Source organism: Anneissia japonica, unplaced genomic scaffold, assembly GCF_011630105.1.
Source record: "Anneissia japonica isolate Jap-2015-1 unplaced genomic scaffold, ASM1163010v1 scaffold522_len1101056_cov227, whole genome shotgun sequence".
Taxonomy (NCBI): Eukaryota; Metazoa; Echinodermata; class Crinoidea; order Comatulida; family Comatulidae; genus Anneissia; species Anneissia japonica.
In genome coordinates this window covers 613,634-629,329 of record NW_022756123.1, presented here as the reverse complement: position 1 = coordinate 629,329, position 15,696 = coordinate 613,634, and the positions used below count along the sequence as shown (strand labels likewise).

Below are 15,696 nucleotides of genomic sequence, written 5' to 3'. Positions count from 1 at the left end.
AAAGAATTATCAATGGATTTTAATGAAACTTTCCAGAATAGTTTGTCATGGTTCAACAAAAAAAAGTGTTAAATTTTGGTGACAATTTGGAGTAGGATGTGGACATAAGGACTATTTATAGGGAAATGGCCAAGACCAGATATCCCAAAAACTGATCAACTAGCCTGAATGAATATGAATCCAATGTAAAAGATGTCCAATTGAAAATTTTAACTTGGTACTTAATTTTCAATTGTACATAGTTTATGTCGTTATTATTGTTTTTCATATTATTTATTCATTTTTATTCTTTATACAAATAAATAAATTATATTATTAAATTCACAATTTAGGGCCACCCGCTTTAAAGCTTGCTTCGGGTTCCGGCCTATTGCCACCCGGGTCCGTTGCCACCCGGCCCGTTGCCACCCGGCCTTTTACCACCCTAGGCCCGTTGCCAACCGGCCTTTTGCCACCCAGCCCTTTTGCCACCCGGCCTTTTGCCACCCGGCCTTTTGCCACCCGGCCCAGTTGCCACAGCCCGTTGCCACCTCGGCTCGTTGTCACCCGGCCTTTTGCCACCTTTGGGAAAGTCGAATATTCATATTATTTTGGGTTTTTTTTACACAGATTTGTTTTACTAGAATTTTTTCTTGATTAAATTTACTTTCCAGTTTAATATTTAATTATTCAATTAGTTTACTGTATTTTATTTCAAACAATTGTCCATGCGCTTTCTTACCAACAGGAGAAAATTGCAGAAATACACTTGCTTATAAATCCGCATAAAGAGAGAAATACTGCAGTCTAGTTTATTTTTATATTTGATTTTTAAGTATATATTTTAGTCTGTGTGCTTTTACATTAAAAAAAACAACACATTTATGATAATAGTTATTTATATGTATAACCACAAGCCTATATGTACGTATAATGAACTTATATTTAATGTAGTTTACTTCGCAATGAATTACCATTGCAAAATCACAACTTACAGTTATACACAAATAACATAACAAAGGAAAAGGGCATAACTGCGTAGTTTATTCAGCAAATAAATAATCATGACGAAGAGAGACATAACTGCAGTTTATTCAATATTCAATAGTCAAAAGTGTATACTTATTGGGCGCCGTGAGCCATTTTTTTTGGTTACAAACAGAAAATTAGAAGTCGGGAATGCTCACGAAATAATAATATGCTGCCACCAAGAGTGGTTGGTTTGATGGCGAAACCTTTGAATCTAATGTTTCTGATGTATTTCTGCCCTATGCAGCTAAAACTCCAGGCAGCAAGTTGCTGATTGGAGACAATTTAGTATCACATTTTTGCCCAGAAGTCATTAATGCTGCAAACAAACACAACATTTATTTTACAACTTTGCCGCCAAACTCAACCCATATGACCCAGCCACTGGATGTTGCCGTCTTCCGACCCATGAAAATAGAGTCGAACAAAATGTTGTGTATTAAACTGCAGGAAGCAGTCACGTCGCCAAAGATCTATACCAAAAGAAGTGTTTCCATTTCTTTTAAAAAGATTGTGGCAAGCCATTTCCCCAAATGTTGCGGCAAACCTTGCTTCAGGGTTTAGAAAATGTGACCTGCATCCATTCAATCCACAGGAGGTTTCGGGCAGTTTATACCAGACGGGCAGGCACGCGAGCCAAATGAAGTTGCTCGTGACCTAGATAATTCTCTAAAATTGAGCTCCTTAAAGAAAACCGTGGCCAAGGAAATGAAATGAAAAAAAAAAGCGGGGTAGGAAAGTAAAAGTCATCCCGGGAGCAAAACTTACTTTAGAAAATATGTAAAGTACAAGTAGCGATATTCAACATGCAGTTCCCTTGGCAAATAATTCTGTAGCAAATGACAATTTGTGTACTATGTGCCAAGTAGACTTTAATATTTATAAAGGTCCAGAGTGGCTACAATGTATCTATTGTTTAAGTTGGGTGTGTGGATTATGCAATGGTGCTACATATGATGCCGAGTATGCTTGCCCAAAATGTACCTGATTGAACACACATGAAGTTTGAAAAAAATGTACCGTAAATATGTTATTGTAAATACTGTAAGTTATGCCGAGTACGCTTGCCCAAAATGTGACCGATTCAACATACATGAAGTTTGAAAAAATGTACTGTAAATATGTTATTATTGTAAATAAATTAATGAGTTTTCATATTATATAAATGTTAGTGTTATTTTGTGTTTTAAATTTTGAAAATTATTGCATTTAAATATTTTTGATAGTAGTTTTGACTTAAAAAACTGCCAAAGTTACCCCAACAACGGGGTAACTTTGGCAGTCTACTAATTCTGCTCTGGCGCACGTAAAATTTGCCGGATTAAAAAAAAAACTTGATATTATGTGTAGAATATCTCAAATGTCAAGACTAGATATCCTTTAAAGGCATACATTGAATGCACAATTTTAAAGCTGCCTTACAAAATATATGAAAAACCTGCCAAAGTTACCCCGTTTTACGGTAATATAAATATATATAATAAATATATTAGCTTGACGTCAATTTGCGCCGTATCGAAAGGATCGCGCAGTAGAAGACGCATTTGGCACCAGTGTGACGTACCACTGCTTGGGTATTTACCCAAGATCTTGGGTATTTTGACTTGGTCTTGGGTTCTTGGGTATTCCGTTCAAATCCTTGGGTATTTTATTTTTACTAAGAAAATTAAATATTTTTGTCATAGAGGAAGAATTAAGAAGTAACGAAGTATATGTCAGTCCATTCAAGTAAGCAAAACCCAACGAAGTGCACATAACATTGTTAATTGACTGTTAATTGCTATAAACATGGGTTCAGAATTGTTTATTTGTGATTTGCGTTGCCATTGATCTTATCTAATTAATGCATTACATAATACAGTAAAACTTGATCACTGATCTACTGATAACACTGGCCGACTGAGGGCGTATTTTTCTATATGTATTATCACCGGCACCTCATGAATATTAATTTTAATAATTAACCAAAGAATTACAATAAAAAATGGTTTATAAATTGAACTAAAATGGAAACTATACATGCGAAAAACACTTTTTTTTCCAAATTATAATGCATTTTCAGGAAGCTTGGGTAATTTTGGGCAATTTTTGCTGAATCTTGGGTAATTTCGACCCAGTCATTGGGTATACTGTATCAACATTGTGAGTGGTCACGCTGATTGGCACACTCATGAAGTCTACACGTGCACTTGAATAGGGATGGCTCCTATGCAAGAATCTTATTTTTGGACTTCATTTATTACTATTCAAACTCATCTTCTAATTTATGGATGTTAACCAAGCTTTAATTCTATGGGTTGCAGACTTTTCTAAAGACAGAGTGATGCTGTTTATTGCTTTTACTATAATTTGTAACTGAAACAGAATTTTATAATGAACAATCAAGATAATATTTATACAATGTTTAATTTCATTTTGATATGCTGCTACATTCTTTTTAAATTTATGTTTTTTTTATTTTTTTTATCATTAAATCTACATTTGAAACAAAAGTCAATCCCATGGCAATGCCAAAATTGACAAGATTGGTTTTACCAAGTGGAGTAATATGGTCAATTCGACGGAGTGCCTGTAAGTCTCAACTACGAATATGAAGCTTTCACAATGTACCGACATGAATTTTAAACCGTAGAGGGTTCTATTTTAGTAACCAATCAATAACAGAATGCTAAAAAAAAAAAAAAAAATTAAAACACATTTTGCCAACTGAGATAACATTACCAACAATATTTTGATTTATTATACTGAATTTCATTACTGTATTTCGAAGCCAACAATTTTGATTACTGTCTGTAAAATGAAACAATCATAATGAAGACATCCATAGGCAATATTTGAATAGAATAGACTTCTGTAAGTTTTGTACTCCTATCCAAAAACTTATGTGCACTGGTTTACACCTAAGCAGCACCATTTTTTAAATTAAAGAAAGGAAACCAACAACATTTTTCAACAGTACTAGAATATGAACAAATTTAATCAGATCAAACTCAAAATCACAATTGTACATCATATTTTATAAATACTACGTAATATGAATTCAAGTCCGGAAAATAACCCTATGCGGTTCACTGCTGGCAATGCTAGTATTAGTCTAAAGTCATATTGGTAATAACAGTACATGTATTTAGTTTTCACTACAGTATAACATTCTTGACTTGCACATGATGTTACCCATAACATAAAATTTTCTGAAAGATTAAAATACAGTACAGTATACAAATAGACGAACTACTGTATCTAGATACTTTTGGGGTATATATCCACTATGTAAAATAATGGTATACTGTATCAGACAATGGGTATGGAATACGTAACAGAAACCTTATAGTCAGTGATGTTATGACCGTCGGCAAAAATATTGGATCCTGAAAGAATGATTATGATAAAAGTTTGTCACAGGTTTGGTGTTTAAGAGGTTTATGGCAGTAAACATTATGATAATCATGGACATGATTCTAGCTATATGTAGTACATTTATTCTCGCTAACATCGTTTTTCATTCAGTGATTAATACTCATCAAACACGATCTTAAATTCACCTCTTCAGCCCAGACTAAACAGAGAATTTGTTTAAATTGCTCTAGCGTATGAAAAATGCCACTGCATTTGAATGAAGGCGATGTTCCAGCAAAGAAATGTATGGTTCTTTCATATTTACCTGGGCTTATGCTGTGCTGCATGACATAAGTAAAACAGGTTTATTTCACACGATCCGCACAACAGTTTAATAACGAAAATTATTCAGTGTTTCGTGATAGGAAAATAAAGTTGGAGGTAAGTTTGATGACGTCACGATTGCCTTTTAATGCTTATTCATCACGATCTAATATCATATTATTATTTAAAATACAGTAAAAAAAACTAGTAATACATATAATATAGTTCATAAAGACAAAAATTTGTAAAGAATTTTTTACAATACAGTATTATAATATACAGCTGGCAAAAAAATTACCATATTGATAGTTTATTTCCAAAGTCGATGTTTATGGAAATCCAAATGTTTTAATTATGTTTAACGGAAAGTTTGGTACGGAGCCCAATTGCTTTGTATGAATACCTGTTGTGGTTGCTGCTGTGTTTGTTGGCCAGCTTGCTGAGCCTGTTGGATAACCTGTGTTTGCTGCTGCGTGACCTGCTGTGTAGGTTGCTGTGGTTGCACTTGTATCTGCAGCTGCTGTGGCACAGGACTCATTGACTGGGCTACAGTGTGAAGCTGGGTCAGTTGTGGACCTGATGGATCAGTTGGCTGTTGCTGCTGCTGGAATTGTGTAACATTCTGTCGAACCTGTGATAAATCCACTGTTGTAGCTACAGAACCAGCATGAGATCCAACAAGTTGTGTAGCAGCTATTGAACCGGCCTGAATCTGAGTCACAGGAATCGGAGTAACAGTGATGCTACCTGATGAATGAAGGTTTTGTGAAACTGGAATTTGTATACCACTGGCACTGGTTATCTGTGAGACTGGTACCTGTGAGACTGGGATTTGGATCTGTGAGACTGGTATTTGAGCATTTAGAGTCTGAAGAATTGTTGGTTGTCCTTGGTGATGGATAATTCTTTGAATTTGTTGCACAGGTTGATAGTCTCCGCCACTCTGCTGACGCATTTCATTTATAGATTGGGAAAGCTCCGTCATGGCCTGTGTTAGTAAGTCAGTAGCTTGGACAGGTTCTCCTTGAATCACCTGAGCCTGTTGGCCATTGGCTGTTTCAATGTATCTAATTTGAATAGTCTGTGGTGCTTGCAGCTGATCTTGGTTTACTACTTGTTGTATTTCAACTGCCTCTCCTCCTTGATGATCTTGCTGAGCTTCGACTGTGATGGTTGCAGGGTGTCCTGTGGCAGCAGCGGCTAATGCAACCGCAGCAGCAGCCTCTCCAGATGGGAACACTACTTGGTCTCCACCAATTACAACTTGTTGAACACCATGCTGCATATTATCATGTACAATGATATGGCCCAATTCATTATTAAGCGATTCTTGCATAATAGCTATCTGGCTTACCACAGACCCTCGTTTAGACGAAACTGATGGTGTCTGCTGAGTAGTGTCCATATGTTTCTTGCGCACATGGTCCATCATTTTAGCTTTGGTACTGTACTGACGTGGGCAATGTGCACAAGCAAAGTAATGTGTGGTTGTTGTGCCAGCAGGAGCTGTATGAGGATCTCCTAGTGGACTGTTTGGGTCACCTTTGGTCACTCTCAAACTAGGAGGCAACTGGGCTCCTGGATGATTCTTCAAGATGTGTATTTTCCTTTTACTGCTGCTCTTATACACCTTCTCACAATATGCACAGAAATAATTACGATTTGGTTTTACAATTGGGAGATTTAACTCAGGAATAGAATCAATAACGACGTCAGGATGCATTTTAGCCAAGTGATTCACCAGCATACCACGTCGCTTAAAGCCAACTTGACAAAGCCTGCACTTGAATGTGAAGCGATCTACATCAGTGGGAGGGATTTGTGGTTTGAATGGAATCTTCCTTGGCTTGTTAGCATTCATGGCAATCTCTGCTTCTCTTTGCGGATTGTGCATACGTTGCATGTGTTCTTTTAATTTGTCCTTGCGCTTGAACTGTTTTCCACAGTTGGCACAAAGGAAGTCCTTCTTGTCTGAGTGTCGCAGAAGATGGAGACGAAGTTTGTCTGGTCTCGGAAAAACTTTGTCGCAATGATCACATGGAAATTCTTTCTGAGAATGGAAGCTACGAATATGTTTTTTTATCTGTGGGTATTCATTAAATTTCTTGGGACAATGTGGGCATTCATACTGCCCATTTTTGCGATGAACCTCTACATGGCGTTTAAGCAGATCTCCTTTTTCGAATGATTCTTCACAAAAAGGACACTGCAAACACCTCTCTTCAGCATGAATCTTCATATGACACGCTAGAGCAGACCGACTTTGTACTGCTTTGTTGCAGACTTCACAATGAATCAGGTTCTCATCATCTTTAGTGTGTAATTCCATATGTTTCTCCAGCTTTTCTTGGTCCTGTAGGAATCTTTTACATATTTCACATCTGAAGGCATCACGATATTGATCTGCAATGCCAGGCTTATGCTGACCATGAGCACTGGCATGCAACCATAATGTCTTCTTATCTTGGAACTCTTCATCACATTCTGGACACACCAATTCAGGCGACAGTTCATCGTCATCCTCTTCATCATCATTTGTAGCCTTCACATCATCAACTTCCATTGCTTCTTTGTCTTTATTCTCACCTTCATCGGTGATACCTGCTTCTTTTGCAGCTGTTTCTATTACCTCAGTTACAAAAGACAATGGTTGTAATGCACCATCTGATTCTTTTTCATCTACTTCCATTGTTTCATTCATGTCATGAATGTTACTGTGGAGTTCAAGAAGCTCATTACTCTCAAAGCACAAGTCACATTGAAAGCAAGGCCATATATCTTCCTCCTCTTCATCAATTCCACGACGACTTCTTCTTTGTCCTGCTTGTGCTTCCTCTTCATGTTTCTTCATGTGTCTCAGCTTGTTGTATGTATGAGCAAAGGTTTTCTTGCAAACAGGGCAAGTAAAATTCTTCTCTCCAGAGTGCATCAACATATGACGGGTTAAGCTGTACAGCCTGGCAAACTGCTTACCACATTCTGTACATGCATAGCCATCTTGTGTTCGCAGCTTTAACCCCTTTGCTCGTTTAAGCTTAGCTACTGCTAAACGGCTACGATACCCTTCAGGATACTTTCTAGGCCGCCCTCTTCTACCCTTTTTTCCTCTTTGTGGTTTAGTATGGAGTGAATCATGGGTTGCAAGGTGACGCTGAAGCAGATCTGATGTGCGGAATTTTCTGTTACATTCAAAGCAAGGCCAAGTCTTGTCATTTTCTTCCATTTCTGAAAATTATTTGTAATCTCTATTAGTCAAATCTATTATAACAACACCATATGTAGTAACATTTTGGTACCATACCTGTTTAGGTTAAAGTCCTGTCAAAACCATCAAATTATATTTGACAAAAGCATTTGACATGTCTTACTGTAATTATGTTCATGCTGACATCACATCATGACTATATATAGGCATACAACAGTTTTTGTCAAAGAAAATTTGATAATCTAGACAGAGCTAAGGGATATATATATATATATTTTATATATTTATTATTATAAATTATAATTATTATATATTATTATTATATATTATATATTTTAAATCATACCTTGAACCTCCTCTGCAGTGGCTTCCAGAACACCCACTCCAACAAACTCTGCATATGACTTAGTATACCAGACCTTCAGTTCAGTCTTCGGATCAATGTTCTTCATAGTGGCAAAATAAATGTTGCCTTCATGTTGAAATGCAACAAGGTTCTGCTCACTGTACCGTTTGGCTGGCCGGATAAACATCATCCAGTTGCATTCTGACTCATCAGAACAATCCATGAACAATGTTGATTGGTCTGCCTTCTGGACCTGATAAATCAATCAATCAATCAATCACTTATAAAATGATATATATTAAATTGGGTTATAAGCTAATATGTGCTGGTAATATATAATTAATTCAATCGATCATGTATAATAATTCTTGTAACTACGACAACTTTTATATACAGCATATGTAATTTATATGAAACATAATATAAAAGAAATGTCTGTCAAAATTAAGAAACAAAGGAGACAAATCATGGGCAGGAAGCAAACTGAATAACAAGTAGGTTGAATAGTAATAAAGACATAAAAGGAGAAAAAAAAAACAATCATACCTTCCATTTGATTACTGCATTTGCCACTTCATCTTCTGTATTCCGAAGTTTGCCCTCCAGTGGTCCAAACTGAGTTCGTTTTGGAACATTTTTACGAGCAAATACACCTGAAAATAAATATATGGTCATTTATATATAAAAATTCTGAGCGATTTTTTAGGAGTTTCAGAATTATACACAATATGCCACTTTCACTATTCACTAGGGAATATTCCTAGTTATGCATGAAAAATCAATAGACCAAATAACTTTGCCTCCAAATCCAAACAGAGACCCATTCTTTTTTAGAGGGTGGGGTATGGGAAACAAATAAAGTGCTTTGCTTAAGGCCACAATCACATGTTTCTTGTGCTATATAAATGTTATTTTATTATTATCATCATCATCATCACCATTACCAATTAAAATCCTACCTATTTGGCCATCCTCAACCTTGAATATCTGTAACATGGCTGGCAGACTAGCCCTTGCACGAGAGGTTACAGGCTTATCTGCGATGGTATGAAATACACCCTGCTTCAGAAAATCCTCTTCATTAAATGGTTCATTCTTTTCATCTTCTAAAAAACACAATTTTAGTTAAACCAGGTAGGAATAATAGCATAGGTAATAATAATTGACATCTATATCAATTATTATTACCTATGCTATTATTCCTATCTGGTAATAATAATTGACATCTATATCATCGTGCCATTTATAAGATGTTAATAAATAGCAATAAAACATAAATGTTCATAAAAATTAAATAAAGTATTATCAAAATGTTTTTAATACTAGAGTCCATAGAAAAAAAGTCAAATTACCTTCTTCGTCAATTTCAAAGTCTGCGTTGAGGTTTATGGGTTTAATTGATTTTCTACGAGGGCGAATTATAGAACTAGCTTCATCTTCATGGGCATAAGGATTTGTGAGGGCAATCTTTGATCCCTTTTTCCGCCCACGTTTCTTAGGGCTTGTTACACCTGAGGTGGAAGCAGTCATCTCATCATCTAACTGGTTCTCCTGTAGCATAGCTGGCACATGAGGTATGATCTCACCTTCACGTTCCTGAATGCTAAGTGCTGCTTGCAAGAGGAAAAGGTCAGATGGTGGCTCACTTAGAACCCCTGTGGAATCTGGTATGGATGTACCATCACCAGTCTCAGTTTCTGCAATTAGAATAATATGCAATGCAGTTAACATCATCATACAAAAACACTGAGGTAAGTAAAACAAAATGAGAATTTCCAAAAAAACAAGCTTTCTTGAAGGAAGTTATGTATTCAGTAGGGAGCTTTTGATTGCACGATGTAACATGACGTCACTAAAAGTCATCTGCGCATGCAAAATGTTAAATTCTCCCCATCGCATGGATTCTAGGATGCAATTTGGCTAGGCCAAGCTGATTAGGCCAAGCCGTCCAAGCCGTCACGGTAAAAGTGGCCATCCTAAATAATTGTAGGCCATCTAAAAGACTGCCGGACGGCTCGCTGGCTAAGCCTGTGATCTAAGGTGACTGGGTATAAAATAAATTGTCAAAGGTCAAGGATACAAAGGTTAAAAAACATAGCTAAATTGGTGTTGTGAAGGTATGCAGGTGCATTATTTAGTTATTAATAAAATATTTTTGCATAATTGCAAGTGGTGTTTGTTGTGCGAGTAAGATACTAACCATTGACATCTGTAGCAATCTCCTCTACACGGATGCTGACAACATTGGGTGGGTTGGTATCAGCTGACTGAATTGTCTCTACCATCGTTGATTCGGGCTCATGGCTACTGGATTCAGCTTCTGAAGACAATGCAAATCGATTCCTTGTACTGTCCTACAAAGCAAGAAAAATAGAACACAAATAAATTACTTTTAAATGGTACTTATTCTCCACATAAGCAAGTTTGGGAACCAATAAGAAAACCTTTTACATTAAAATGCTTACTGAACAAACAAAAAGTTACAATTGTACCATACAATAAGTAACAACTCAATACAAAAAATTACATTAATATTAATACTTATTACTAATAAAGATTGATGAAGTAGCAAACAACTTCTAAACTTTATAGAATGTTCATGCCGAGCATAAGTATGTTTCATCAATATAATGTGAATACTGTAGTTATTGTTGAAGACATCAATTCTGTACCACTTTAAAAATCAGTGTAATAGTACTGAAAGTGCCTACAGTATAAAGAAAGAATAAATAAAATCAAAATAACAATTAACAATAATTAGGATAGTATTGTAAGGCAAACTGAGTAAATGGGGCCTACCTGTTGGCTTGTGCCCTGTGAGCTTGACACACCATCATCTTGCTCACCACCCTGGGAGGCATGTGGTGGCCACACAGGCTCACGTCCATCAGCTTCCATCGGCTATTTTTAAAACTACAGTACAGCATAAACACTGCAAATTGAATTAATATACTGTATAATATTTGCTTTCTTGCTTTATAATTGAATGGTGTCTTGCAAGTATTGATACTGGAGTAGTTATTATATCATAATAACTTTTTATTTTTCACATCATCATGATTAATCTAATGACATCATTATTTGTTAAACAATATGTTGTAATCAAGGCTGATGGAGTAGTGGGAATAAAGTCAAAGACCAAGTCACAAAGAGTCCCCTGAAACAACCTGCTGCCTTGAAATCTCCAAAAACAAGATATGTATATTTCTCTTTCTAATTAGGCCTTAAAAAAAACCCCGCCCTAACTCACGAAAAAAATAGGGGCGTCAAAACAAAATAACTTAAAAACAAATTTTTTTTAGCTTTTTTCATTACAAATTTAAAAACATGTGTGCGGAATTGATCTAAATTTTTTGCCAGATGCCCTACAAAGTTGTCTAAAGTTCTTGTCTGATGTAAGGTATTACCATTCTACGCCTACATACATTGCAAAATGTCAACTGTGGGTAATTTGTATTCCATCTAATGAGGAAAAAAAACATTTTTCCACCTGCCCCTTTTTATCATTTAAAAAAAGAATTTATTTTTTAGGTCTTATAAATTAAAGCATTTAACCATCCCATTACTACACTGTTCACATTCACCAATAATTTTTTTTTTTTTGCATTTTCTCTTCCATCTAGATGTTTTTGGAAAAACATTTGCTAAATAAGAAAACATTCTATTTTTATTTTTCTTCCACCCTCCTCTGACGACCTTTAAAATAATTAGTTGGAGAAACAAGGTATAAAAAACTCTCACCTCATGTTGTAAACTTACATATTATAATGGAAATTGCACAATATAAATGAATAAATTAGTAACTCACATCATAATAGCATTTGCAGTACCCACTGCTACTTGGGGATCGGATTCAACATTAGCCACTAAGCGCAAGCTCGGTAGTCTAGTGGTTATTGCGCCAGGTTACTTATCTGGAGGTCGCGGGTTCGATTCCACCCAAATCACTTATTTTTCCCACAAGTATTTGGGACGCACTGAGTATTTGGTACGATAATATGTCAGGTAGAACAAAACATCACTCATTTTATTATTATTATTGTTATTATTATTATTATATTATTATTATTATTTATTATTATTATAAACTTATATCAAAAATTTGAAGAGGTTCAACATACAGCATCTAAAAGTTATTTTATTGAAATAGACTATAAAACTAAACCTTCTACATATAATTACTTCAATATGCATGTTACAGATAAGATCACTTTTTAAATTGTTCAACATGTTGAAGAATAATTCCAATATTTGTTCACTGAGAATGCTTTGGAATTCTTGTAATATCCATTGCTGCAGAACAGTCTTTATTTAAGACCTAGTCAGTGGCAGATCCAGATATTCTAAATAGAGGGCCAAAAGGAGGGACTTTTACAGATGGAGAGTGTAGACCACCTCAGCCTGAGCGTCACCATGAGCGTCACCATGATTAGGGCTGAGGCAAGACAATTTATTAGCAACTTTAGATGGCTGGAAATGGAACTCTCAGACCTAAAGTTGATTATGCTTTTCCTTTTTTCTCCCATTTTTTAATAATTTTGAAAAAATATAAAATATCCGCTACTGATAGTACTACGACTTTGTAGCAACTACGACTACCTGAAATTTGAAACTTAAAATCTAACTGAAAATGCTTTTTAAATTCCTATTAGTATAAAAGTTTTTTTTTAGTAGTTATGACACTTTCATTGATACAATTGTACATTGCAACTTAAATTATGTTTAGGTCTGTCGATATTTTCTTATGTCGGTGTTCTAAAATCTCTTGATTTTCATATGTATAATAGTTGCATAAGACTCAAGAGCAGTGGCGTAACATATCACAGACCCGGGGACGAGAAATCATTGAGCCCACAAAAGTGGCTGAGAACCCTTCACAGTAGAATATCAAATAATACTGTAGCTTGTTATTACTATTTTGAAACCAATTGAAACTCTCTGCTAACTCTCATAGCCCTTTACTTAATTATTTCGAACTTTTTACATTTCACTTTTGGTGAGGAATTTAAATACTGATGTCATAATGATGAGTCCACATACATAAATAATAATTAAAGGCATTTGTGGGTTAAAAACACCTGGAAAAAATTGAAACTGATTTTCCGTACTGGACTGCTGTTATGACAAGGCTCTGTTAGTGTCTCCATTCCCCTCCCCCTCCCTGATAGTTTGTTACGTGCACTGCATAAGAGTTTTGCACCTGCCTCGCTAAACCATACTCTCTCCACTAGGCCTAAAGGCTATATATATACTACAGCAGGCAGGATAGGCAGGCTAGGCCTAGCATAGGTATCTGTTTACAATAATAGAGCCTAGGCCTAGGCTAGATTAAAATTAATGGGAAAACTTTCATATTAAATCTTACGATTTTCCGTGTTCATCTGACAGATTATAAGGATTAGAACAGAGGATAAGCTAAGCCACCTCATACAACAACAGGAACAGGTGAAACGATATAGTAGCACCCCTTTCTATATCATTGTATTCTCCCAAAAGTGGAATGCTCGTAAATAGAAAATGGACTATCCTGGGGCAGGCCTACTCCATTTCCTTCTCGTGTATTCCCAAAAAATATTTTTGGCGAAGCATTCAAGCACTTCAAACGTTAAATTTACCAACTTCAGTTGTAACTATTTCACTTGAAAACAGAAACAATCGTTTAACTTAATTTATTTTATTCAATAAATAGCTATAAATGTATTCAGACGAAATTTTTGTTGAAAGGAAACCATTTACTATGTTGTATGACTCGAACGATGTGACATCACAATCCCTGAACCCTTCGCCATCTTTCAACGACGACCTCCCCTATCCAAAATGGTTGTCGTTCCCGCAAAAGTAAAGTTTAGTAAATGTTTAATAATAATCCAAACAAATAGCAGATAAGTGTGAGTCCTAAACACATACACAGTCCAATTTCATGATAAATATGACTTCAATATTTAATTTGAACTTACGGATAATGCTTTTACAATAAAATAAAGCAAGAAATAAGCAAAAAATGACGGATCGGGTAAGTCAAAACCTACCCACCCTGGCCTGGTCGAAACGTTTTCGTGTGCAATATTGGGAGAAAATCAGCGCTTCAAAAAACACGGTACATATATTGGTCCGATAAGATGTACTTTTTCAGGTTTAATACAAGTCACTAGTAGTCATAATAATCATAAATTGAAGCAAGATTTAGAAATATTAAATACAAATTGTACACGTACCTTTCCTACCTCTTGAAATGCGTCGTTTATGCCAAACACAATGTTGCCCATGCAAGCCAGCTATTGATTGGTTAAAACGTAGACGACAAACGCCATTGTGTATCAAATAAAAAACTAATTTACAGCTCACAAATTAAAATGATTGAAATTCTTACATAACGGTGGTATATAAATAATATTCTTATGATACTTGATTATTTTTTTTTACACATATTAGGGTTTAAAATTAAAACTCGTCGAATCGAGTATTCGTAAAATAGCCAATAAAAACATACGTTTAACAACGGGTGCGACGGAGAAGCTCATGAATATGTATGACTTAAGATATTCACGCATTGCATTCACTGGATTATATAATCAGATTAATGTACACACTGTACAGAGAGGCCGAGAGCTAACATAAAGTTTCACCTCATTTTGCCTAGGTTTGACCCCCCCCCCCCCCACTGTTGGTTAGGCCGTCAAAGGCATTGAAAAAAAAAAGGTATGTAAGACGAACCCCGGGTGCCTCCCCACCCAGACCCCCACGAAAAACCCCCAAAACCGGTAAATTTTACCCTATCCAGGGTAGGGGTCTTACATCATCTTTCACACTCTGGTATCAAGTGGTGATGTGCAACGATATGTTACTTTGTTGGGGAAAAATTTGGTCCAGTCAATCAATCAAATTCAATATATATTATATATATATAGAGTTGCATATAATATAAATCAAGACAGCCTTTAACACTGTTAAATTATATTTATATAAATTATCAAAGTGTCCTTTATTCGAACACTGTATTTACCTTTCTTTAATGATTTATATATATGTGTATATATAGGGCCTATATATAACAGTATATATATATATAACATATATAACAGTATATATAACAGTATATATTTTTTTTCCATGTGCTACATGTGGTGAATTTTCTCTACACTGTCATATTAGGAAGTTTTGCCAGTGCATTAAGATAGGAATGTGGGAAGGTGGTGGGGGTAATTTGTCTTACCAACCTGATATTGATTTTTTGTGATGTAGAAAAAGAGTTGGTCCATGGGTAACATAGGGTGATTTCTCTACACACTGTCATTTAGGAGGTTTTGCCAATGCATTAAGATAGGAAAGTGGCTAGGTGGGGTACCTTGTAGAGGGGGTCTTACATCACCTTTCCAAACTGATTATGTAAGATTTAGGTTTTTTTATGATGTGCACTCAGTTACTAATTGTTCTGACAAATTTTGGTTTATGTGCCAGATAAGGTGAAATTGACCGG

The 15,696-nt window shown here is 35.6% G+C and overlaps 1 protein-coding gene across 4 annotated transcripts; it reads right to left on the bottom strand.

Moving 5' to 3' along the window:
• Positions 1 to 3,720: 3,720 nt before the first annotated feature.
• On the bottom strand, positions 3,721 to 14,567 carry LOC117124019 (PR domain zinc finger protein 10-like). 4 transcript variants are annotated; one of them, XM_033270142.1, is made up of 8 exons: positions 14,435 to 14,567; positions 11,019 to 11,151; positions 10,420 to 10,573; positions 9,572 to 9,916; positions 9,179 to 9,322; positions 8,766 to 8,872; positions 8,220 to 8,472; positions 3,721 to 7,893 (listed from the first exon to the last, which is right to left on the bottom strand). In XM_033270142.1, the coding sequence occupies exons 2-8, from the start codon at positions 11,115 to 11,117 to the stop codon at positions 5,027 to 5,029; spliced, it is 3,969 nt and encodes a 1,322-aa protein (XP_033126033.1). In that variant the 5' UTR covers positions 11,118 to 11,151; positions 14,435 to 14,567; the 3' UTR covers positions 3,721 to 5,026. The 4 variants fall into 4 exon arrangements, with proteins under 4 accessions (XP_033126033.1, XP_033126030.1, XP_033126032.1 ...); XM_033270139.1 differs by having other exon boundaries at positions 9,179 to 9,325; positions 14,435 to 14,566; XM_033270141.1 differs by lacking the exon at positions 14,435 to 14,567 and adding an exon at positions 14,177 to 14,332 and having other exon boundaries at positions 9,179 to 9,325.
• Positions 14,568 to 15,696: the final 1,129 nt, after the last annotated feature.

What these genes read in the sequence shown, in the direction of transcription:
- LOC117124019 (XM_033270139.1), bottom strand. Translation starts at nt 11,117, where the DNA reads ATGGAAGCTGATGGACGTGAGCCTGTGTGGCCACCACATGCCTCCCAG. An exon ending in CTTTGAAATTGACGAAGAAG is followed by an intron (nt 9,326 to 9,571) that starts GTAATTTGACTT and finishes TGTGTTTTTTAG; the next exon opens with AAGATGAAAAGAATGAACCA. An exon ending in CACTGCAGAGGAGGTTCAAG is followed by an intron (nt 7,894 to 8,219) that starts GTATGATTTAAA and finishes AATAATTTTCAG; the next exon opens with AAATGGAAGAAAATGACAAG.